At 38.5% G+C, this 26,141-nt stretch overlaps 1 protein-coding gene across 1 annotated transcript in view; it reads right to left on the bottom strand.

Annotated features, from left to right (window-relative positions):
• LOC139711984 (protein FAM117B-like) overlaps window positions 1-26,141 on the bottom strand; it is an 82,211-nt gene that overhangs the window by 15,348 nt on the left and 40,722 nt on the right. The window contains exons 3-6 of the mRNA XM_071623828.1: window positions 11,773-11,826; window positions 6,140-6,391; window positions 4,834-5,010; window positions 760-970 (exon numbers count right to left, since the gene is read on the bottom strand). Of these exons, the coding sequence (XP_071479929.1) occupies window positions 760-970; window positions 4,834-5,010; window positions 6,140-6,391; window positions 11,773-11,826 (694 nt within the window). The remainder of the gene's footprint in view (window positions 1-759; window positions 971-4,833; window positions 5,011-6,139; window positions 6,392-11,772; window positions 11,827-26,141) is intronic.

Here is a 26,141-nt window from a genome sequence, read left to right as displayed (position 1 = left end):
AAAAAGGAAAGGTCTAAGAAAACAGAACCCTCATCACCGGCACCTACCTCTCTTTCATTTATTACTTACAAACTGCAGCCGACAAAAGGTATGGAGTTTCTGCAGTGTTTCTGTGAGAACATGCCTCTCACAACGCTCATAACAACTCAGTGAAAATGTCTCATTTAGTGGCATTCTAGCAGCGATTTATCTGTGTTGTATTGAGCATTAGCAAAGTCTTCCGTGCGAGGGGGGAACCCCCATCCCGTACCCAGCCCCCCCTCCCCACCCAGCCCCCCCCCCCCCCCTCCGACCAGCGCTTATATGTGCCGATATAAAGATTAATACCCAACAAGCGTAAGGAAATTCCTGGCGAGAACCCTGCAATGCATTATTCAACATTGACAAAATATGCAGTTTGCCCATCTACATATTACAGCCATCACATGTGCCAAATTTCATGTCAAATGCTCAAAAACTAAGGATATCAGCTAAATCTAGTGGTAATTTGTAGTATTTTCACTTTAAAAATGCTGTTACCATAGCAACATTGTCGATAATATAGAAAGATGCAGTTTGAACACAGAAAGTAATGTACCTAGCTGACTTACATTCCCAAAAGTAATATCCAACAGTATTTTGTTTTCTGAAAATAAAAAAGGATTTAATGTTCATTACTCTAAAAGTTGAACAATTCTAAATGTAACTGAAGTGCTATGACTACTTAGCAAAAACTAAGAAAATGGCATAAAGTGTAGTCCCAGCAGCAATGCTGCACACCTTTGTCTACTTTGGTGTCCCCATTGCCAGTTGAGCTGGAGCGACTAGAGGGGCGGGAGCTGTCCATGACAAAGGTTGGTGAGATGGATTGGTTACGGCTCCCAGGATCACTGCCCTCATCCTCCCTTGTCTCAGCAGGTGTTTGGGTCTGCATATTTGCTGTTCCTGGGATGGGGGCTCGATGACCATCGCGCAACGGCCCAACCTGTGGCTGTGGGGAGGCGGGAGAGGGGTGGTGTAAGCATCCCAGGGAGAAAGAAAAAATCAAGAGGATGTTAAATAGCATAATACATCTATGATTAAATGTTACTATTTCTGCTGAAGAAAAATGGAAATTTTCTATTCAAACTGCATAAGAATTTCCCTCAGATTAGCACAAATATAATTTCGATAAAATGTCTATTTGTATTTTGGAACAATCTAGGTTGCAAACTTTACCTATGTCATGTTAAAAATGACTTGTCTTATGTACATTACACTTTCATAAATGGCAAGTGTGCACTCATGCAAGCAGTGCCTTAGCATGGATTACCAATTATCAGTATCCTTTGCAGTTGGTCATCAACAAGGTACAGTAAAACGTAATAATTCTGTTGGGTTTGTACGTTGTTAATTTCCTTGAAACCATTACAAGAGAATGGGGGTTTCTGTGAAGGCTATATGACTATAAACTTTAAAACTATAAATGAGCTGCGGCTATAGTGACATACCATGCATCCTGTGTATGTAGTGCAGATGCAATAGGTGCATAGTGTGTGGAAGCTGTGACATGAAAGAAACGTGCTCTCTGGCTAAATGGGTGCTCCGCTTGATCGGGTAAGAAATTCTCTGCCCAACACTGCCTGATTAAGCAGAAAGTACTCTATCTCCATCAAAAAATTATTTCAGCCAATACTGAACTTATGCAAATCTGCTATTTCTGAATGGCAATAGAGTTGATACCACAACCATATACAACTGAGATGAAATGATTGATTTTCCTTCAAAATTTCTCTCTTCTACTTACAAGGGGGAATTTAATTATAATTCTAAGAAAAAGGAAAGGACCTTGCCTTTTGCATACAACATGTCAGTCAACATTGTTCAGATCACATGGCATTACCTATGCCAGGGCTGACACGAGAGCTTGCCTGTTTGCCTAGGGCAAGTAAAATTTCATGTCAGGCAGGTACAAATATGACTACAAAATGTAGCTACACACAAGGCATCTGGTATGCCTCCGCAATATCACATTATTCTCCCAGTAGGTCTATAGTACATCTTGACGATGTGAGACAACAGTTTCACATAACTGGCAAAATACTACAATGACATGTTTGAAAGGCTGATGGCACAACCCCAATGTATTGAGCCAAGTTTCATTTGGATATCTAAAATTGTTACAGAGAGCAGTGTTTGGGAATTTGATTATTTTCACATGCCCTTTGACCCTTGTTCTTTGAACCCATTCTTCAAATAACCACTAACAGGCAATATCCAATTTTTGCAATGCTTTGAGCTATTTTCTAAATATACAAAATTTTGTCAAATTGGTATGTTTACACAGGAAATTTCATACCTTAAAATGACAACCTATATCTCGACTTTCTGTTCCACATTGCAATTCAGAGTGAGAAATCGTGAATGAGGCTTTAGCAAAAATGTGTCTCATTCAACATGACTGACTTACGCTAAGAATACAGGCCTGATTTCAACGACATCAAATGTTAATCACCCTCTCTGCCACCCAGCTATGTACTCCAAAGACCAGTGTGCGTGTGCACCTTGATTCCTACACACTTTGATCCCAAACTATCCCAACCTGTAGCTTGTGTCATAACTTGGAGGAAAATGGAAGACAACATTCTTGATCTAATTTCGAAGTGGAAACCAATGAAGACGAGGTAGGAACAGACAATAGCGAGTCATCAAATTCAAACAGTGATGATGATGGTGTAGATTTGGGGGATTTTGACCCTGAAACTGGAGGCATAACCAAGATGCCCCTGCAGATGCCCTTGCTGCAGCCAGAAAGGCGGCTGCATACTTGAACTTGAACATGAACCATAGAGCTGGTAGCTCCATGCATGAACTAAGGTCAAGACAGCTGGATAATTGCGATGACAATGAAGAATAGTTTGCGAAGGAGAAATGAAGATGTGTTACGACTCTACCCTAACATTTGGAATCGGTATGTACGGCATTGACATTACTGTTAGTTGTCATTTTTGTATTTTTTCCAATGTTTCTGTTACACCCATTACAATGAAATGCATATAGTGTGTGTACTGACTGCATACCATATTGTGTAGAGTGTACAATGTATGCATTGATGCCGCTCACTTAATTTGTTAGCTCCTTGAACAGCCGTGACTGTCAGACTGGCTAATGACCAGTACACGCATTTGCGTATGCTGAGTACACACATATATACATACCAGACTGCCGTCATACAGCTGTAATTTGAGCAATGGCTTAATATGCGATCATCATCGACCGTCCTTGCTTTTTGAATGGATTTTGAAGCCCTTTCACAAAAGTATGAGGACAGTATCAATTTCTGATTCAGATTTTTATGCCTCCGCCAACGAAGTGGCCGGAGGCATTATGTTTGCGGGTCGTCCGTCCGTCAGTCCGTCCGTCCGTCCGTCCGTCCGTCCCGTTTTGTTTTTGTCAATATATCTCAAGAACCGTGTGGTGGTTTTACATCAAACTTAGTATGAGGGTATATCCTGGGGGGATAATACTTTGTTTGGATTTTAGGGTCACGGGGTCAAAGGTCAAAGGTCACAGGTTATTTTGTGAAAAAAAGGTTGAAAATTCATGTTTTTCTCCATATATCGCAAATGGTTCAAGGTATCTTCATGGAACTTCATGCTTGTTCCAATGGGCAGTGATTATCTAGGGAAGTTGGGGGTCAAGGTTCAAAGGTCAGGGGGTCAAAGGTCAAGGACAACTCCTCAAAATATCACTACTTTCCTTATATTTATGCAATGCCTGAAGGTTTTTTTTTTTAACTTGATGTATGCATGTATTACCCGATATATATTCTGTGGGAAGTTTCTTGCCAAAAGGTCAAAGGTCAAAAGGTCAAAGGTCAAGTGAAAGTGTTGAATTGCACTTTTTCCTCCATATCTCAAAAGTAACTCAAGGTATCATCATGAAACTTACATATTTATGCATGTTCAACCTAACAGAGATTCTCTTTGGAACTGTGAGGTCAAAGGTCAAAGGCCAGGTTTAGATAATGCTATTTTCCCATTTGATACTGAAATTATGCTTTTTCTCAATACCTTGAAAATTACTCAATGCATAAACTTATAAAAGGGTCAAAAGTCAAGTAAAAATCATCAGTTCCCCAGATACCTGCACTCTGACATTTTAATCATTCATCCAATTAAACCTAGTTCTAGGAAAGTGAACATTCAGCACATTTGTGGCAAACTTGTCATTTTAATATTTTGCCAACTGTGTGAAACTGTCATCACACATTGTCAAGACATTGTACTATAGACCTATTAGGAGAACCATGCATTATGGCGGAGGCATATCAGTCGCCGTAGCAATATATCTAGTTTTTTTTTCTGATTTCAGATTGTGCAGGCGGCGTACGCTGCAAAGCTAGCAAAGAGTGAGTTGTTTTCAGCAAAGACACGAGTGCAGTAAGTGACTGTTTTTATTTTTGTTTCTCTGTGCTTATATGCTCTCGGGTTTTTTGGCGTAGCCTTAAGAATAGCATACTTTTGAGAGACAGGCGGCCAGTTGTATTGAATGTAGATACCAACAATTCCTGATAATCAATTTACTTCAAATTTATATGAGTGATTGGAAATAAGATATGCATGTGATTTTGGTGCAATTTGGTTGCATGGAATTGAGATAATATATCTCAATGGATACACACTAGAGGTATACTTTGCCTATTTTCAGATTTTCATTGAAGTCCTAGTTTGAATTACATGGTGCCCTTTGGCAACAAATGTTTTCCAGTGTGTATGGATCCATGTCTTGCTCTATTACCCCACACTGACCTGATTTCTGTATGATATTTCTACCGATGCTATGAAAAACCAAGAGAAGGATTCAGCTGCTTACCCTCTCTTCCCTGTCATTGCCACTCAGCACCAGCTTTTCTACCTCCTGGTTTAGTCCTTCCACGCTACCACGTATTCTGGGAACTGGTGGAGCCCTGAGGGTGTTTGGAACAGGAATGGCCGTGGAGCGGGGCAGGGTGTGGGCCTGCCCTATCAGACTAGTTGAGACTGAAACTTGCTGCATGGTTTAAAGAAGAGACAAGAGGATACAGAACATTAGCATTTAAGTATCACTTATGCAAAAAAGAATGTCTTTTCTTCAAAACTAAAGAGTTCAAGATGTATTGCAACTGATTGACAAATTGCCCTACATCGATTTAGATAAGCACTGAATTAATAAGTGTTTAGTAGTAGCCATGACAAAACAAATCATGGACATACTGTACTCAGGCAGGATTCGAACCTACAACCTCCTGATCACCGGACAGGCGTCATATCCAATAGACCACCAAATTTCACAAAGATTTCTTGAATCGGGGGGTAATTTGTGTGTCTTCGAAATATGCACTGGGCAGACTTTTTTTTTTTTCATAGGAACGTTTGAACGTTTGGTAGTTCAGAAAGTCTGTCAATTCTCTGATCATTTTGCTAAAATATGTTATATTTAAATCATGAAGTACACAATAACATCCTTTAACAAAATTCAAAAAGGAATAGCAGAAAGCACTGAAGAGGAAGAAACTGACAATTATGAGAGGGAAATTAGGTTTGCAGTTAATGAAAAGGGAAAATGTTAATTAATTGGACTATTTGAATAGTTCTAAATCCCGCAGTGAATGAAGCATCTCAAAGTTTATTCATTTGACTGATAGACGGCGGCGGGGACTTTTAAGGGGATAGATTAGTTGTAAAATGGTTCACATTTCTGAAGTTTTTCTGTTGCATACTGCTAATGCCAAACGAATACATTCTGGATTTTTTAGGATCAGCATGTAAGCAGGAACCCTAGAACTGCATGGGGGGGGGGGGGAGGGAATAGGTAGGGAGGATATTTGTGTGCATATACGTGTTAGTATGTGTATAGATTTAAGATGTATGTTATGATTTTTGGGTCACCTTGCTGTTTTGGTTTGATTTATCATTGTTGATTGTACATTATTTGCATACAATCAAGATGAATGTTTAGATATAGAAATTCAATAAAGATTATTGAGAAACAAAAAAAAAATTGTCACAAGTTTGCATGGGGAAATTTTTGACAATTAGTCCCTTACCTTGGAGATTGAATCAGTACTTCCCTGTCTTAATAGTTTATCTTCACAAAGTACAAGAATATCATAGCTGGAATGTAAACTCTCATGCCTCACCTGGAAAGATGATGAGGAGGATGAGGAGGATGATGATGACGATGATGTTATGGGAGGTGGGGTGGGGATGGAAGTTTGCGATGAAGCCGTAGAAGAGGAGTTTGAAGTGGACGTCAGAGATGATGATGTGCTTGTGCTGACTGGAGAGGGAAGGTTCGCCACAGTGGAGTGATTGGCATGTACTGGTGACGCCCGCTGGGCACTGGAGGAGGACTGCCTGCTACCCTGCTTCCTCAGCTGCTGTTTGTATTTCTGGAAAGGGGGAAAGAGAGAAAAGATACACCACAATTCAATACAACAAGGACATACAGCTATATATATAGTTATATATAAGCACAATATATAGCTATATATATAGTTATCAAAAAGCACAATGTGAATTGTTATACATAATGTATCTTCAGCACATGTTAGATCACAATTATGTTACATCTGAAGAGTAAATTACCAATGTATTGTAACGATTAAGTCTCACTGGATTCCATGAAATATTAATGAATTCTTTCTACAAATGTGAAGCTGTGGTTTCTAAACTTTGATCCAACCACCTAACATCTTGACCAGGTGCCAAGAAACGAATTTGAATCTTTGAATCTTTGAAAACATTAGATCATATACCATATTTGGGAAGACATCATAATAGTCCTTAAGTTGTGGACTGGGACTTTGTATGAACAGTAGGTGACTCCCTCAAATTCCCTGATAGTACTTGGTCTATGATCATACAAACTGATCTACATAATGTTAGGTTTCATGGAGCGACAGCCAAATCATATACCTGTATCCCTTTCTACAAATTAATAAGAAAACGAAAGTTGCTCTAGAACATTTTGATGTACCCATGTGCTTACTATGAGTTTTCACTCATTCATCTGCATGTGTAATTTGACTTATTTCAAGTGTTTTCATGTGTGCATTTCATATTCATCATCTCTACTTATTCCGAAAGCTTTTTATTCATTCCCAATGTGTTTCTCCCTCTTAATGCATCTTGTGGCATCCACTGATGGGCTGAAAGAAATGAAGCTTGGAAGTTCAAAGTTCCAATTCCAAGCATAGAGCCACCACAATAATGTTGACCTAGAGAATGTATCTTTCTTCTGGCACACTTCGCATATTAAAGTCATCTATGCCTTTGGTTTGTCTTATAATCAACCGTTGCTGACCTAATACTTACAGACGTGGGGAATATTCCCTTCCTGATGATATGACATGCTTCAATTTTTCATTTCCATCTATGTTAGTGCATATCATGACATCTGTATAAAACAAGGCCCTTCTTGTCTGCGTTGTATTTATCTCACATTTTGTACTCATGAAACAAATCAGAAGATGCATCATTTTGCCATCCATTTCACTGTGAACACTTTCTCCTCATAATGGCAGCAGCTTGGGAGTCATGCTATGCCTTACGTCTTGACAGCCAACCAGAGCTAGCCTGAAATTCATCATGAACCATGTCTCTTGGTTATATCTTCAGCTTTTTTTTCTCCCCCACGAGTGATACACTGATTGACAAGAAATTCCCTTGCCTGTCTAGGAACAACATACAACATCGTATCTTTATTTGCCAATTTTGGTTTTCAAACGTGGTTTTGAGATGGTCCTAATGCATCTCAATCATATTATTTGCCATAGCAGTGATAAACCGAGGAGGCTGTAGTAAAATGGGGTGAATGCAACAAAATGTGACAGTGAGTAATAGGCCACAACAAAACTGGTAGGCTGTCCGAAATGGGAGAAGCACATGTGTATTCTTTGGCATTTCACGGTCCTTTAAAGTGCTTTCAGGTGTGGGAGGCACCCCCAGATCTGCCATGAATAAACCTGAAACTACAGTCATCAATGTACTCACTCATATCTCTATCTTAGCTCTATCACTTCTGGTTCTAGAGAGGAAGACATTTAAAAATTAGACAATTTGGGGGCTTTGGGGTCCCTGCAGGGGCCCCAAGAGGAGGGGGCATGGCGCCTATATGAACAAATTGAGATCCTATCAACCTTGGGATGCTACCTGCCAAGTCAAGCAAAAATCCATCATGGGGTTTTCAAGAAGCTGAAAATGTAAAAACTTCAAGCCCACAGGATGAGGAATGACCACAACAGCTCACTTGCTCGGGTGAGCTTAAAACAGAAAGAAGGGAAGGGGGGGGGGGGCATGACTTTGGTAACTTGTTTTATACTGGATATTAGTGCACAGCGCTATAAAATATTGATTTTGCAGGATTGCATGTATTCATTGCAAAGCAAATGACATTTATCTGGGAGAAATCTGCTGTTGTGTCTGTGGGAATCTATCACTTGGTCTACTCCCACTTTGTCCAATACCCGCTTCGTCTCAACCCATATGGTCTAATCCTAGTTCATCCATTTAGTCCAACTGCCACTCAGTCTAATGACCAGTCCGTCTACTTACCAGATTGGCTATGCCCATTTCGTCTACTATCCATTTGGTCTATGAACTACATGGTCTCATCATCCATTTGTCTAATACAGTTGAATCTCTCGTATCCGGACAAGTAGGGACCGGGGCTCATCCGGATAAGGGATTTGGCCGGATACGGGAGACTCAATGCTTTATACATGTACATATACATACACATGTACACATGTACTGATGTAGCCCATTGTAGTACCACAATGTCATGTAGTAATGTGTATACTGCAACCTTTCCATTGTTACACTCAGTAACAGACCCCAAAATAGAGGTTCGTGTTTGCAAGAATGAAATCATTTTCTTTTATAAATTCTTGGGATGATTTACCTAAATAATGATTAAGAAATGTATCAAGTAGATCTCGAAAATAAACAGTACGAGTCGACGAAACTACGCTTCAAAATTCAATCATCACGGCTCGCCAAAGTCGACTGTAGGTCGCCATTGTTAGATGGTCTCCCTCTCTCTCTTTGTGTGTGTACTGTGTGTGAACAATTTTTGAGTGTTCAATATCATTCGTTGCTCAGCCAATGACTCGAAACAATGCATGTCTATCCAGTCACATCGACGGCTGTGTATGGACCTATATGTGGCAATGCGATACAAGAGGACTCGAGCGCATAATCTGTCCATGTTCTTGCGATGATTTGGGGATGTTTGGGGATGTTAAAATGTCTGAAGGTAAGCAATTTGGAAGGAAATTTGATGTAATGTATGTTAATCATGTTGGAAGTAATATGTAATTCATGTGTGTTTGTGTAGGAGTTCTCAAGGAGTTGGGAATCCCCCTTTCCTCCCGTAATTATTATTCAAAAAAAAAAATCACGGCGAGATTGCATCCGTATAATAGAGAGATCCGGATAAAGGGAGGCCGGATAAGAGAGGTTCAACTGTACTCGATTACTGTAAAAACGAGGAATGTTCGTGTGCATTAAATTTCACGAATTTCACGAGCGCCAAGATTCGCGAAAATAAAATGCACGCCAAAGTTCTTGTCTACACTGTATGCATTGAACGCCAGTGGCAATTCACGAAAATTTCATGCCACGAAAAAGGCCGTCGGCTCCAATTTGCGAAAATTTCATGCCGCGAATGAATATATCATGTTTTACAGTTGTCTATTTCCATTTCGTCTAATACCCACTTTGTCTAATTTGCACTTGGGCTCCACCCACTTAAGCTATATCCACTTCGGCAATTTATTGATTAGTCTTATAACCAGTTGGGCTACTTATGAATTAGTCTACGGACCATTTGGTCTAATGACCACTAAGTCTAATACCCAACTGGTCTAATACTATTTATACTACATCCGCTGTTCACATGGGATAACTACTATGCATACCCGGCCGAATTTGAGCAGTTGTGTTTTTTAAATTGAATACTAACGGTTAGTATGGATATCTTCTTGAGATACGTTACATGCGGAGTGCAGGTCACAGGGAGAAATTATCTGTAGAATCTAGTTCGGTTGTATATCGGTGATTTGATGGCAAGCTATAGCAGTTAAAACTGCTTATAAGTTAGGCATATAGTATTTTCATAACCTTTCCCCCTTTTTTTTCATTATTTCTGTACAACTTTGTTACATACATAAGAGATATACTACATGTAGAAGAGATAATAAAATCCAGCAACAATAAAGGTTGAAACGTGAAGTGTTCGTTTCTATTGTGCCGTGGTTCAAGAGAGTGTTTCTTTCTACCTCGAGTCTCTGATGAGACCTTGCAGGGCTGAAATTGATAGTGCCCATGCAAGTGTCTTCGTCAAAGAATATCAAGTGGTATGTAGGACTCCAAAGCTAAATTTGCTCCCTCAGCTATCGTATATATTTCGTGTCTCACGACCCCCTTGGTCATATCATGGACCCTACCATGTTCACATATACTCGTATGAGTAATTCATTCTTATATCATTCACCGAGATTAGGCCTGAATCGTAAGACTGATATTAAATGACAGTTTCACTCTTTTGTTTGAAGCTCAGTGATTATACATGATTCCATAGATTCCATGATTATACGATTGCACTGAAACTTTCCACAATTCAGACATGGGGGCACAAACTACACAGGCACATGTAGAATAGACAGAAGAAATCACAATTTGGTAACATATACGTCACATGAACTGTACTTCAATCACATCAAAGTTGGTAATATTGTTTGTGATAGGCCCTATCTGTATCTTGTCTGTAGACAAAATGAGAGTAGCCCTACTGGAAATTGGACCAAATGGAAATTAGACTAAATGGTGACAAGACGAAACACTAATTGCACGAAGTGGCTCATGGACTAACTGGAAATTAGACAAAATGGAAAGAGACTAACTGTCTATTAGACCTAGTGAAATATAGACCAAGCGGGCAGTGGACCAAGTGATATTAGCCGAAATGTCCACAAACCAAATGATAAATGCGGTAGACTAAATGAAATTTAGACGAACTGACAATAAACTAAATGATATTAGACAAAGTGGGAAAAAATCCACGTTGACGAAGTGACAATTAGACCATAATAAATTATGGTCATTAGACGAAATGATAACTAGCCAAACTGGGCATTAGACGAAGTGAAGATTAGACCAAATGAACATTAGACGAAATTGATAGTAGACCAAATGAGTTTCGGCCTTGTGGTGTTTGATGAACTGGGAAGTAGACTATCTGATAGTAGACCAAGCGGCAATAAACTGTGTCTGTGACACAAATGAAAAATTAATTTTTCCCCAACCTTTCACAGCGGTGTTTTGAAGTTCTTTTTGCTAGTTAGATCTGTGGCAGTGCCCAAATCTAAAATGGTTTCACTGAACTTATTCGGGATTTTAAAGTATTAAATTTGATTTTCACGTTTTTTGGGCCTTCAGGCCCTGTCCCTGAGCCCGCATTAAGCCACACCTACAATGTACCATTTGAGGAGCTTTGTATTTCTCTGCCCTTGTGACTCATCCTGGAAAGTTTGGTAAAAATCTGACCATGTATTTTCACAAGACAAGGAAAAAAATTTAGTCTTCACCATTCAGCCCCACCCAGCTTGATACTCATATGGGTTTAATTGGGCCATTTGTACCAGTCATGAACTTCAACATTCTCTCCTTTTTAATGAGGTAAATTACACCTGGGCCCAATTTTCCATTTTGAAAATATGTTCTTAAAAATACACTAGGCTACCTATAGTGATTGTATGAAATGACCCACCTCCTTGAGATTGTCTGCGCTTCCCCATGAAGAAGACCGCTTGCTGTCATCCGTCTGGAAGAATATGAAATGAGAATACAAAATAGGTCTACATAGGGTATACATACAAACAAAAATACTATGCATATTATGAACACTACAACTTTGAGGTCCAATGTGTCAATGGTATCAAGTAGTTATTGGTGGTTTCTTACACTTGGAATATTGTCAGAAGAATGTAATAGTATCTATAAAACCCCATTTTAATAAATCTTGTGTTTAAGAATAGGTACATTCACATGCCAAGAATGTACAAATTAACACTGAGGTAGTGACAGAACTAGAAATGTTGCTACTGGAATGCCTCCGCCATAATGCATGATTCTCCTAATAGGTCTATAGTACGTCTTGACAATGTGTGATAACAATTTAACATAATTGAAAAATATCAAAATGACTTGTTTGTCACAAACGTGTTGAATGTTCATTTTCCTTGAACTAGGTTTAATTGGATAAATGGCTATAGATATTTTCTATTTAAAGAGAGCATGTATTTGGGGATTTGAGGATTTTTACTTGACTTTTAACCCTTTTATAAGTTTCTATGCATTGAGTAATTTTCAAGGTATGCAGAAAGAGTGTAATTTCAGTATTAGATAGTAAATTGTTAGTAAATAGTAAATCGTTTCAAAGGGAAGATTCTGCGGACAGAACGGGGGGGGGGGGGGGGGGGGTGAACAAGATAACCCTTGGATTTCAACGAGTGTTGCCCCCTCGAAACTCAAGTTCTGTAATTAAAGCAAGTGGCGGGAAGATCCCAACCGTGGACCGGATCGGCACATATTACTATCAAATTTCTGGGAGGGGGTGGTCATAGGAAGAAGAGAGCACAAAAGAAGGAATGAGAAAACATTGATTTTATTTTATCAATAAAAATGTGGAAAAAATATGAAAGACAAGGAAAAGTAGAAATTACGCGGTGCGTAATATATGTCCCCGCCGGAAGTAGCATTTAGTAGCAAAATGTACAATATAGGTAAAAAGATCAAGGTCAAAGGTCAAAGAAGTCAAAGGTCAAAATTCTATGTAGAAGTTTTGAAGCCCTCACCTAGTGCCATCACATAAAGCAAACGGAATCGAAATCGGGTTAGAAATGGCGAAGGAGTAGCATTTTGTAGCCAATGTACAATATAGGTAAAAAATCAAGGTCAGAGGTCAAAGAAGTCAAAGGTCAAAATTCTGTGTAGAAATTTTGAAGCCCTCACCTAGTGCCATCATATAAAGCAAACGGAATCGAAATCGGTTTAGAAATGGCGAAGGAGTAGCATTTGGTAGCAAAATGTACAATACAGGTCAAAAATCAAGGTCAGAGGTCAAAGAAGTCAAAGGTCAAAATTCTGTGTATAAGTTTTGAAGCCCTCACCTAGTGCCATCACTTAAAGCAAACGGAATTGAAATCGGGTTACAAATGGCGAAGGAGTAGCATTTTGTAGCAAAATGTACAATATAGGTCAAAAATCAAGGTCAAAGGTCAAAGAAGTCAAAGGTCAAAATTCTGTGTAGAAGTTTTGAAGCCCTCATCTAGTGCCATCACATAAAGCAAACGGAATCGAAATCGGGTTAGAAATGGCGAAGGAGTAGCATTTTGTAGCCAATGTACAATATAGGTCAAAAATCAAGGTCAAAGGTCAAAGAAGTCAAAGGTCAAAATTCTGTGTACAAGTTTTGAAGCCCTCACCTAGTGCCATCATATAGAGCAAACGGAATCAAAATCGGGTTAGAAATGGCGAAGGAGTAGCATTTTGAAGCAAAATGTACAATATAGGTCAAAGGTCAAGGTCAAAGGTCACAACTTAAATTCTGTATATAAGTTTCAAAGCTCCCATGTAGTGCTATCATATAAAGCAAACAGAATCAAAATCGGGTTAGAAATGGCGAAGGAGTAGCATTTTGAACATTTTGATCACACACGGACGCACGGACGGACAGACGGACATACGGACACACGGACACACACACGTACGGAGCCCGTTTCATAGTCCCCTGCTCGAACACGTTCGGCGGGGACAAAAAAATATGAGGACCTCAGGCCCATGGATTTCCACAGGTACTGCTATTATCATTATATAAAAGGTAAAATACAGGGAGCAGTATTACCAGAAACAAAAGGGCCCGAATTCACGAAGGTGGTACAACTGAAACCATGATTTAAACCATGGACAAAGACTGTAGTTTTGTATGGGGCACCAAGTGTCGAATGGCCTATTTCGTTACGAAATAAATGAAAAATGACTGATTTCGTAATGATATAGACCATGCGACACTTGGCGCCCCATACAAAACTACACTCTTTGTCCATGGTTTAAACCATGGTTTCAATTGTACCACCTTCATGAATTCGGGCCTCAGAGTCTAAATTTCCCCATATGAATTTTGAAAAAAAAAAAAATCTATCAAGAAATGTGAATGGTGGAGCACACACAAGAAATACAACATTGTGGCAGCGTTTGACGCATTTTGATCATGGGTATTGAAACGTGTTTCAAACATGGAATGATGATAAATGCAGATCTAGACAGGCCCGGCGATACGGTGTAATTAGCTCCGCAATAAGACGCCACAGCTTTTGAATTCTTAACAGTCAATGAAGCACTGTGTAAAGCAAAGGACAAAAAAATTGGTCAGTGCACAATGACAGGGTTCGTTGAGGTCGGTGGTTCAGCTTCAGACCACAGGGCGGCGCGTTGGTCAGACGAACCCTTCAATGTGCTTCAATTGTTGCAAGCAGCACAGAAATCAATACCTCTGACTACATAGCACTCTCGCTATGGATTTTGCCTGTGCTTGGCGTGAAGATTGGATGGGTTAAGAATGACCGAGGTTTCGATTTTTTCCCAGCATAACCATGCCACAAATATTACAGAAAAGATATTTGGAACAGAGTATGGATGTACTACAACAAATCATTTACTGTAAAAGTGGAAATTTTCGCGGTGTTCAAATTTTCGCGCATTTCGCGCAACCAGAAACTAGCGCGAAAATAAAAGCAGGCGAATATTTTTGCTTGCCATATGTGCCTGTGCGTGATGTCTTGATTCCGCAGAATTAAAAACACGCGAAACTCTTCTGACCCGGCCAAGCGCGAAAAATTAGTCACACGAAAATATCCACTTTTACAGTACTGAAGTTTCATTTTTGGGCAATGAAGAAAAATGTGAGAAAATAACCCTTTTTTTACAGACCAAATTGTTGTTGTTTTTTTTTTAAAGCTAATATTTGATGTTATTTTCACAAGCTTATCCCAAATAAAACCCAAAATAACTAACATGAGTCAGAAAATAGTTTCTCCTTCAATTTGCTGTATAGATTGTATCATTTGATGGCTTCTGAGGTGAGATATTGTCCTGCAATACTTCTCTAGCAGTTTAGAGCAAACAAGTTGTTTACTTTATGCAAATTAGGCAGCGAAGGCAAAACCTTTTGGTGAGTTAATTGCACAGTATCACAGGGCCTGTAGACAGATGGACAACCCCAGGTACAGTATAATGCCTCTGGCACCATGTGGGGGAAGTCATGATAATCAGGGAATAATATCATTACAAGCATGCAACAGTATGATTGAGGGCCAAAACAGCTCATACTGACTCTTTCAACTAAAGGTACAACACATCATTCACAATTATAGAATTTAAAATTTGCATTGTGAATGAACGGTTTGTCCTTGTTCATTAAATGGCTGAAGCACTAAAAGAAAGTAATGGCCATCCAGGGAATATTTATTTCACTGGGCACTGCTATAATGCACTAGTTGCTTGATCCAAAATACAACACAAGCTTCCTTGAGCTATGATGCAATCATATACTGTATACGTCATATATTTCATGAGTTTGAATTTTCGCCAATCGTGAATTCCCAACGATATCGTGAGTGGTTTCATTCGCGATTGGAGTCCTGTACTGAACGGAGAAGAGTACATGCGTACGTCACATTCACATCGGGATCAGAGTCAATATTTTCACGCGTCTTTAATTTCGCGAATAGCACCTGACTCGCGAAATTCGCGAAAATAAAAACCTCACGAAATATTCGGCATATACAGTAACAGAATTTGGTGATCAACACAAGGGTCTGCTACGATGCTATGTCTAGTAAAGTCTAATGAAGGCAATCACATTTTAAAACTGGTATATCTCACAGAACAAATCTGGCAAACTGCAGCCACTGTTAAACCAAGTTGGCAAGTTTTTTATGACATTTAAAATGTATACACACTTATCCGTCTGACTTCATCCATTTTTTTGTAATTAAAAACATGCATAGATGGACACTGTTATATATGTAACAGTATCCAAAACCACTGACATTTCTAACAGATAGTCTTGCATTAATATCAGAATTCCCTCTCTATGTTGAAGGAAAGTATGCTTGGAGAGGATAAAAAAGGACTGTTACAAAATTTATTTTTTGTTGTTTGTCATTTACTCAGCCAGGCAAGACAAGCATTTTTCTGCACAGTGTTCCCACTTGCTATGAAGCCTATACATGTTAAACACCACTAAACTTGACTTACAGAAAAATAGCAATGAAGAGACGGTGACTATATTTGTGGCTTTGAATAGTGCTCACACAACTGTATTCACACTAAATGCCATCATTCCTTTCTGCCAGCGACTTACATCTGTATAGGTCCTCTACAATGTATACAGCTTTCACTAGAGTGTGTGTCTGATTTGATTCATTCTTCAACATACATTATTGGCTCCAGTCATTACTTCTGCTCCAGATAATTTCTTCAGTTTTGTCTCAACTACTATTCCTTCCCCATCTACAATGTTCACTCATTCTCTCCTGCTTCCTACTGCTGTACCTCCATTAAATTCTATATGCCCTGACTGTATGATGTCTCGACTGTCTCTTTCCTAGAGTACTAGTGTGGACATTCTTTTTTACATTCCATTTAACATTCATATTTTTTTTTGACTTCTTGTAGTGCAAATTCTAAATGTGCCCCTTTTATTTCCTACGACATGATACATATGGTTATAACAAATATGCATGCATGCTTTGATGTAATATTCATTACACATAACTATCAAAATTGTGTAATTATGTCCTTATTTCATCTCATTTTTGTGTGATCAACACATTCTTGGTTCTTTGCCCAGCCGAGTAGGGCAGATATAGCATTTTATAAACTAGAACTATTACTGAATGTGATTTATAACCCCACCCAAAATTGGAGGAGTTAGCTAAATTCACAGTATTTCTGTAAGCTTTTTATTTAAAAGAATGCTTCCACCATGGCAATACATTGTTTAATATTGATGAAAGAAACTTGTTTTACACATTTAAATCTCAAATTGGTCACACTTCCTTAATCTCAAGTCAAATGCCCCAAAACTGAGGGAGCTAACCTAATGCATGGATACAATACCAATAAAATTTTGTATGATTTTCATTCAGAAATATGTTAATGTGTCAACACATTGTTCATAGCAGACAAAAGATGAAATTTGCACATCTGCATACTACGTATAGTGGTCACATGTGCCAAATTTCAATTGGGCTAACTCCCTCAGTGTTTTAGCATTTGCCTTGAAATCTTGCTCATGTGACTGATTTATCTTTTGTCAGAACAGTCAAAACATGTATTGCTATGGTAAGAGCTTTTTAAATGCTCAAAAACTGAGGGAGATAGCTCAATCCCCAATACTTTGACATTATTTCCATTTAAAAGCTGTATGTTATAAAGCGGGCTCTCGAACCTATCGAGAGGGCTCTGAAACATGCCCATGCAGTACAAATGGGGGTATTTTATTAAGTCCACCACCAGCAACAGCACATGGCTCTGAGGGTGACGAGAGTGCCATCCAACATTTATGATGGACCCTGCCAGTGATAAAGAATCTTTCACAAAAAACAAAGAAACAAACAAACAAACCCTGGATCCAGATGGTGATCTGGATCACACCAAAATTAATCATCTGTTTCTTTTGTCATTATAACTTTTCCTGAAAATTTCACCTAAATCCGTTCATAACTCTTGGAGTTATTTTGCAAACAAGCAGCTGAACAAACAAACCAATGCTGGCAAAAACATACATGTAACCTCCTTGGCGGAGGAAATACCACAAATATAACATATTGTATACTCTGGAAGTTGAGACCAACTCTCATAGACAGAGTATAGTCAACCTGTCTGAAATATTTATCCTATAAGCATCTGCTATAATATATTTTTTTTTAAAGCCAAGAAAAATCACCCTCAGCCCTTACAAGAACTACACGTATACATCTTGTAAATGGTATCACAAACGATCTACGATCTACTATTTCTTCACGCAAAAACCAAGCTTCATTCAGCACGTATTCAGATTTTCATGAGAAATGACAGAAAAAAAAAATTGTGTCACACACACACACACACACACACACACAAATACATTATATGGCAGCTTTGGTAAAAATGAATAGAATATTCATTAACAATAAAAGCATGCTGTTTTTCACAACTTCATTCACATCAGATGGGGCACCCATGGAGACAACAAATTGAATCGTTCACTTTCTGCAACAATTGATGCTTGAAGGACTCACCTTAGTCATTATACTTAGACTGCTTAAAATCAAAACAAAATGTCTTGTGAATTTTAGATTAGATCCTCACTACATCACTTGTGATGAATGGCTAGCACTTTGTGAACCAAATGAATTTATACATTGATGGGCATTGATCACATCAAATTCAGTCACATAAACTACATGTAAGAAAAGAAATGAGCATGTCAAAGAATTACCCAGCATTGTTGATGTTTCACACCGAGTGAAATAACATCACTTGACATTAGAGGGTTCACAACTTTATGTCCTTTTTGACAATCATGTTAAATAGCATATATGGCACTTATCTCTGCAACAGTGCTGTTTTTCTAGTACGCTGTGCTGTTATGAGAGGTAATAGCACATTTGAGAACAAAGAAAAACAACACAAACGTAAAGCTGCATTTGAGGTTAAAGTCCACGCAGAGTTTCAGTAATGTCACAGTACTGTATATTTTGATACACAAACTATCATTTTAGCCAGACTGGTAACTTCATGAAAATCTCAAACAAACTTGTATTTCAGGGTCATTTCGGCCTGACCTGCAAAACTGACTAAATAAATTTCTAAAATACAAATGATTTCCTCATGCAAACTGTGGTAATAAATATTAGCTTAGTGGTCTATATCACAACTTCATAAATGTCAAGGGATATCTTCTTTCCCATGTGAGTAGAAACCAAAACCAGTACTCAGTAGCTCAGGTATTTTTCTGGTGGTTTCCTTAACAAAAAAAAAACAAAAAAATACAGCTAATATCACCCGAATGTTGTGTTTTCATGAACTTCAAAAGAAATCATATACCAGGTATTCATGATTTCTAATGCAACTGCAATAACCAATTTACCCTGCAGTACACCAAACAGACAGCAATTTCAACAGTGACAAAAATACTTCAAAATATACTGTCTGCTGCAATTTCTCTAGTTTTGCTTTGTGTTCAGCTGTCAAATGCATTATATGAGATCAGGATCTATAATATAGTCTACTTACAGATATTCAGTTTGTGTTTCTTGTAAGACATTTTGACAGAAGCCATACACTGAGGCTTTAACATCTGGATTCTTTCTGAATGCATCTTTCCTGTCATGCTAACGACTATATATCCTCATACACAGTTTTGTTTCTTTTGTGATTGTTTATCCTGAAATATGGGGCATCTGCCAATTTGACAACAATGACTTTGTGCCAGCTGACATATTCACACACAAAATGACATAACCTCCTCATATGCCAAAAATAACACATATCAATTTTCTGTATATCTTGATATCACTGTCCTACTCTCTTATTTTCTTGATTCACAAGATAGGATTATATGACACCCTCAACTTGGCATCCATGACTTCACTTTAATCTCCACTCAACTCCACTCACACAGAAAATTAGAGAAAAATGGAAAATTCTTCTCATACATCTCATGTTGACCCATTGGACATGTACATACATATAACAGTCATGCCTGCCACCGTATTCTGCCATGGCTTCCAGGAAAACCACCCATGGACAATGAGAATAAAGAGGTGCACAGGAAATGTCAGAAGTAAAGATGAAGGATAAATATACAGGAAAATATTGAGAAAACTAGAAATGTCGCTATGGTGACTGGTATGCCTCCGCCATAATGCATAGTTCTAATAGGTCTATAGTACAGTGTCTTTACAATGTGTGCTGTCAGTTTCACATACTTGACAAAATATTAAAATGACAGGTTTTGTCACAAATGTGTTGAACGTTCACTTTCCTTTAACTAGGTTTATTGGATGAATGGCTATCTTGTCTAAGAGTGCAGGTATTTGGGGATTTGAGGATTCTTATTTGACTTTTGACCCTTTCATATTTAAGGAAGAAGTGAAATTTAGCACTTTCACTTGACATTTGATCTTATGGCAAGAAACTGCCAAGAGAATCTCTATTTGGTAATACATGCATACACTAAGTTTCAAGAAAAATCCTGCAGGCATTGCATAGATAAGAGGGAAATAGTGAAATATTGAGGAGTTGACCTTGACCTTTGACCCATGACCCCTACATTCCCTAGATCATCACTTCCAATCAGTGCATGCATATGTACTAAGTTCCATGAAGATACCTTGAATCATTTGTGAGATATGGAGAAAAAAGTGAAATTTTAACATTTTCACTTGACCTTTGACCTTACGACCCGAAACTCTCTCTGGAGAATTTTTATTTGGTAGTTTATGTTTACACTAAGTTTCAAGAAAATACCTTCAGGCATTGCAAAGATACAAAGATGCTGATATTTTAGTCCAAAGAGTTAATACTGAACAGTTAAAAGTTACTAATTGGGTCAGGGCTAACAAATTATCATTGAATGTTCAAAAAACAAAATATATGCTTTTCAGTAAAACTGTCGATGTATTGAATTCTAATATAGTTTTAGATGATTTTAACATAGAAAGTGTTTCTGCCTTTAAATTTCTTGGTATAATTGTTGACAATAAACTCTCTTGGAAAACACATAATGATTATATCTGCAAAATCATTTCACGTAATATAGGTATTTTAAATAGATTGAAATTTTATATTCCTCAAAAGTCATTACTTATGTTATACTCCACTTTGATGTTGCCTTATTTGAATTATGGAATTCTAGCGTGGGGAAATACTCACCAGACCCTTTTGAATAGAGTGTTGTTACTGCAGAAAAAGGCACTCCGTATTATTTGTCACTCTCCTACACGTTCACATACAAATTTACTGTTTGCGTCTAACAAGTTACTAAAAATAAATGAGTTGTTTTTATTCAACTTAGGTCAATTTATGTACATGTTTAACAACAGTTTACTTCCGTCTATTTTTGATTCTATGTTCCTAAAAAACCAAGCATTTCACTCCTACCCCACTCGACGGTCAAATGAATTCCACTTACCTCTTTTCCGAACAATTTTAGGGAAAAATTCTTTTACCTACACTGGTCCAAATTATTGGAATTCTCTAAACCACGATATAAAAATAGCTCCCTCTTTGTATTCATTTAAACGGAAACTAAAATCTTTTCTTTTGCAATTTTACAATAACATCTGTAATGAATCGGATTAGCTTTATAAATTCTTCATGCTGATACCCCCTTTGTATAATCCGCATAGTTTCTTTACATTGTTGCTCGCACTGGATGACCATCACCAAGTACGTGAATAAAGTTTTGGGTTAAATTAATTAGGATTTTCTTTGAGATCTGCTCTCTGTACGCTTACATAATGAGGGAGTTCTTTCCGTCTTGTCCCGTTTTTGTCTAAATTTTGTTTGCCATCGTCCAACCCCATGTATCGTTATCTCCGTTGTGCTAGTCTTGCTTCCTGTCGTAGCCTGTCTTTCGCTCTTAACTAGCCTCGTCGATGTCCCTTTGTCGCTTCATGTCTGTTTATATGTTAGTGCTGTCATTATGTGTGTTTTTTTTCCTTTTCTATCTGACTGTGTGGGCCCCCATTTCTATTTTCATTTTGTCTATTTCTATTTTTACTTAGTCAAATGTTTTATTTTTTTTTCTATTTTCTTCTTTCTTTACTTTTTCTTTTTCTGCTGTCACAACTATTTCCTGCTGTTGTTGCTTCAGTCATTCTTGTTCTGTTCTGATGCCGATTGCTACCAATATCATCCACTGAATCTTTCTCTCCCGAGGGGCCCACACTCTACAAGCTCCGTCTTTTTAGTGGGTCCCTCCGTTTTTTGCCTTGTGTACGTTGATATTCCACTTTATTTCAATTTACTTCAGGCATTGCAATGTATCTTTACTGTAAGTATAATAAGGACTGCTTTACTTTGTTAAACTCACTTTGTTTGTTCTTTTATATGATTCCTGTCACTGAAGAAAGAGTGATGTATGCAATGTTATTTTTTATTGTCGAAAAACGGAATAAATTTGAATTGAATTGAATACGGGGGGGGGGAAATAGTGACATTTTGTGCATTTGACCTTGACCTTGACCTTGCGACATTTGACCTTAAGCACGTGAGCCCAAAAGTTGATAGGTACAACTTCGCCCACTCATACATAAACATGCCAAGTTTCATTAAGATACCTCAAACAGTTTTTAAGTTACGGTGTCCACAAAACTGATTACGGATGGAAGGACGGACGGACGGACAACCCGAAAACATAATGCCTCCGGTGACACTTCGTGGCGGAGGCATAATGATGGGATAATAACAAATAACATGGGGAAAGTTACAAAGAAGGAAACAAGGAATTACATAAGAAATTATTTAACATAAGGAAAGTTAAAAAAAGAAATAAAACAAAGAATTACATATATGGAGAGATATAAGAAGACAAAAAATAGATGATTGTACATGGAATGATAGAAAATTAAAGGGATAGTACAGTTTCAGGTGAGATGGGTCTTCAGCTTTCCAACTTTTTTTAATGATAATTTTTTTAGATGATGAGAAACTCGAAAGATCATATAATTCTAACCCCCCCCCCCCCCCCCCCGTTCAGACTACAGAGTTCTCGTATGGATATATGACGTACATGGATATAGCACGGTTTTATGTGTCTGAACGCTCTTATATTGAAATGTCGTATCAATATGTCGTATATCAAAACAATGTTTTGAGCGTCATTTCAAATCATTATCCTATATCCATACGACGTATATTTGTGTCTGAACGCTCTCATATCGAAACGTCGTATGAGTAGGCAAGGTTTATTCGCAGCACGCACTGAGCTCACGTATCCGCGGTGCAGACTTATGACAGATTGACTGTGACGTAATAGTGATATTGCGCGAACTAGCGAACTACCGGATGAATCCAAGGCAGAGTATAAACACTATGCGCAAAGCCTGCATAAATTACGTACTGCGCATGGAAGAGAATCATGTCTATTCCCTTGTGCGATAAGTCTGAATGCTATGATACGATCATCGTATAACCGGGTGCTGTGTCTGAACGCTCTCATATCGAAACGTCGTATATCCATACATCGTACAAATATACCATGACTCGGTGTGTCTGAAAGTGCCCTAAGAGGAATTTAAAGTTTATTTGATGAAAATTGGTTTTGAAATGGCTGAGATAGTCAAAACAAAGTGATCCTCATAAAGATGAGACCCATCTTTTATTACAATCGCTTTGTTACCCACGCCGATGAAAATCAGCAGGGGGTTATGTAAAGGGTTCCGTATGTTTGTTTGTTTGTTTGTTTGTTTGTTTGTTTGGTTTTTTTTGTTTGTTTGTTTGTTTGTTTGTTTGTATGTTTGTTTGTTTGTTTGTTTGTTTGTTTGTGTACAAGATAACAAGAGAACGGGTAAACGGATTTGCACGAAATGTTCAGGGAATGTTTGGATAATGACAGGAAAGAATCGATTAGATTTTGGTGATAATCGGTTGACCCTTGCAAATTCTGTGTGACCTTGAAGTTTTGACCCCATGGTATAGTGACCATTCCGAAAATTTCCCGTTTCTCACTTTGCGATTTTCCGCTACCATACGAAAACATAAACTCCCCTACGATCCGACTTCGCTGCTCAAATGTTCGTAAGAATTCCGAAATTTACGTTTAGGCCTATTTGAGGGACTATGTCCTTCTAGATTTATGAAAGTTCATTCTCCGTCATCACAAACTGGCCCGTATTTTGATGATTTTTCAAATTAACATTGATTGTTTTTTTCGTTGGAGGAGCATTTTGCTCGGTCGCAGTCACACTGCACGATATGCGTGCTCAATGTCAATGCGTGTGCAAGGCCGCTGAAAATGCATCGCGCTCTACACTGTTGGTGCAAAATTGCACCGGGGACGTTGCGGCGCTCGTTGGTGGCCGAATACTGGTGCAGTAGACATTTGCATTCAACCCTTGCATTGAATAATTCCCGTAGACACTAATCATAGGGGTAATTACCTAGGGGGTACGTAAATTTTGTTTTTCTTTTTTGCTTTTGTGGATACCATCAAAGATCGTACACTCATACGACCTTTGATATTTGATGATTTTTCAAATTAACATTGATTGTTTTTTTCGTTGGAGGAGCATTTTGCTCGGTCGCAGTCACACTGCATGATATGCGTGCTCAATGTCAATGCGTGTGCAAGGCCGCTGAAAATGCATCGCGCTCTACACTGTTGGTGCAAAATTGCACCGGGGACGTTGCGGCGCTCGTTGGTGGCCGAATACTGGTGCAGTAGACATTTGCATTCAACCCTTACATTGAATAATTCCCGTAGACACTAATCATAGGGGTAATTGCCTAGGGGGTACGTAAATTTTGTTTTTCTTTTTTGCTTTTGTGGATACCATCAAAGATCGTACACTCATACGACCTTTGATATCATCACACTCTCGGCTTGCTATAATCAAAATATCCCGCAAGAAAACGGCGTATTTCTCGATTTTTAGCGCTTTTTCCGCGACCCGTCGCGTAGACAATACTCTTAAAACTGGACTTAATTCGCGCGCGCTTGGAAAAGTTCCGATTCTGCACTTTTAACGGTGGAATTTGGGATTTTCGATGGATTTTTGGAATCGGAGACTTAAGGACTTTCCTGTACGTGAATGAGTGTTAATACCGTATGTGTAATGATGTGATTTGCCTGTGATGTGACTGTAGAACCAAAGATCGTACACTTCAGTGTACGATCTTTGGTAGAACTCACTGGCTTGTGATAAAGCACACTGGCAATTAAGTGGCCGAATTCTGGTAGATGACCGAATGCACATTATGTTTACCCCGACTTTGTACTTAGGCGTGGGTCTGCCGCCTTTGACGGCCCCTCTCTAGTTTTACTTTGTTTTTGGATACCTTAGCCATTTCAAAACTGATTTAAAGGACAAGTCCACCTTTATATACATGTGGATTGAGTGAATGCAGCAATATTAGTAGAACACATCAGTGAAAGTTTGGGGAAAATCGGACAATCCGTTCAAAAGTTATGAATTTTTAAAGTATCTGCGTAGTCGCTGCTGGATGAGAAGACTACTACACTGTATGATGTCATATATGCGTACAACCATATAAAGAAAATAAAAAGAGAATTTCACAAAACTTCACTTTTTGAATAAAGTGCACATTTCTTCGACTTGTTACTGACATATGTTAAGGGTAATATCAATTCCCCCTGCCTTCTGAAAGAGAAAAGTCAAGTGTTCTTTTGTTATGCGAGAAAAGCGAAAATAGGTTGAATTTTCTTTATTCTTTCTTTACATCATTCCCTTATAAAAATCTTAGGTTTCGGCAAGCTTGCAGCAAGCTTGCGGTAAGCTTGCGGCAACCTTAATTAGCTTGTATTAAAGAGTGCAAGCTTGCGCATGCTTATTGCCATCTTACTGCAAGCATGATACAAACTTGGCATCCCCCTGGTAAGCTTGCAGCAAGCTTACCACTAGCTTGTGGACGATTGCAAGGTCGCAGATATGATTGCAAAAATAATCGCAAGCTTGCAGATTGTGTCGCAAGCTTGCAGATACGTTTGCAAGACCATATGAAAGCTGTGCAAGCTTACAACAAGCTTGCGGTGAGACAACTAAACAGCTGTGCAAGCTGGTCATAAGCTTGTGAGTAATGCAGAAATCTCCGCAAGCTTACCACAAGCTTGCAGGCCATTATCAGAATTTCTGTGAGCTTGTCGCAAGCTTGCAGGTTGTCAAAGAAAACTCATCAAGCTTACTTAAGCTTGTGAACTGCTTGTGAACGCCTATTGTTTCTGGTGATAGCGCCCTCGCTTGTTCTGTCTTTATACATGAAAATAAGGTAAATTTAACAGGGTCTGCTTGTGTGTGCAACGCTGGCCTTGTTTCTTGACCGATTTTTTTTTTTCAAATTTGGTAT

This window comes from Diadema antillarum, unplaced genomic scaffold, assembly GCF_040938485.1.
Source record: "Diadema antillarum isolate AM-2024a unplaced genomic scaffold, OU_Dant_1.0 seq00001743_RagTag, whole genome shotgun sequence".
In the NCBI taxonomy this organism is placed as follows: domain Eukaryota; kingdom Metazoa; phylum Echinodermata; class Echinoidea; order Diadematoida; family Diadematidae; genus Diadema; species Diadema antillarum.
The sequence above is the reverse complement of the archived record's forward strand: the minus strand, read 5'-3'. Positions and strand labels throughout refer to the sequence as shown.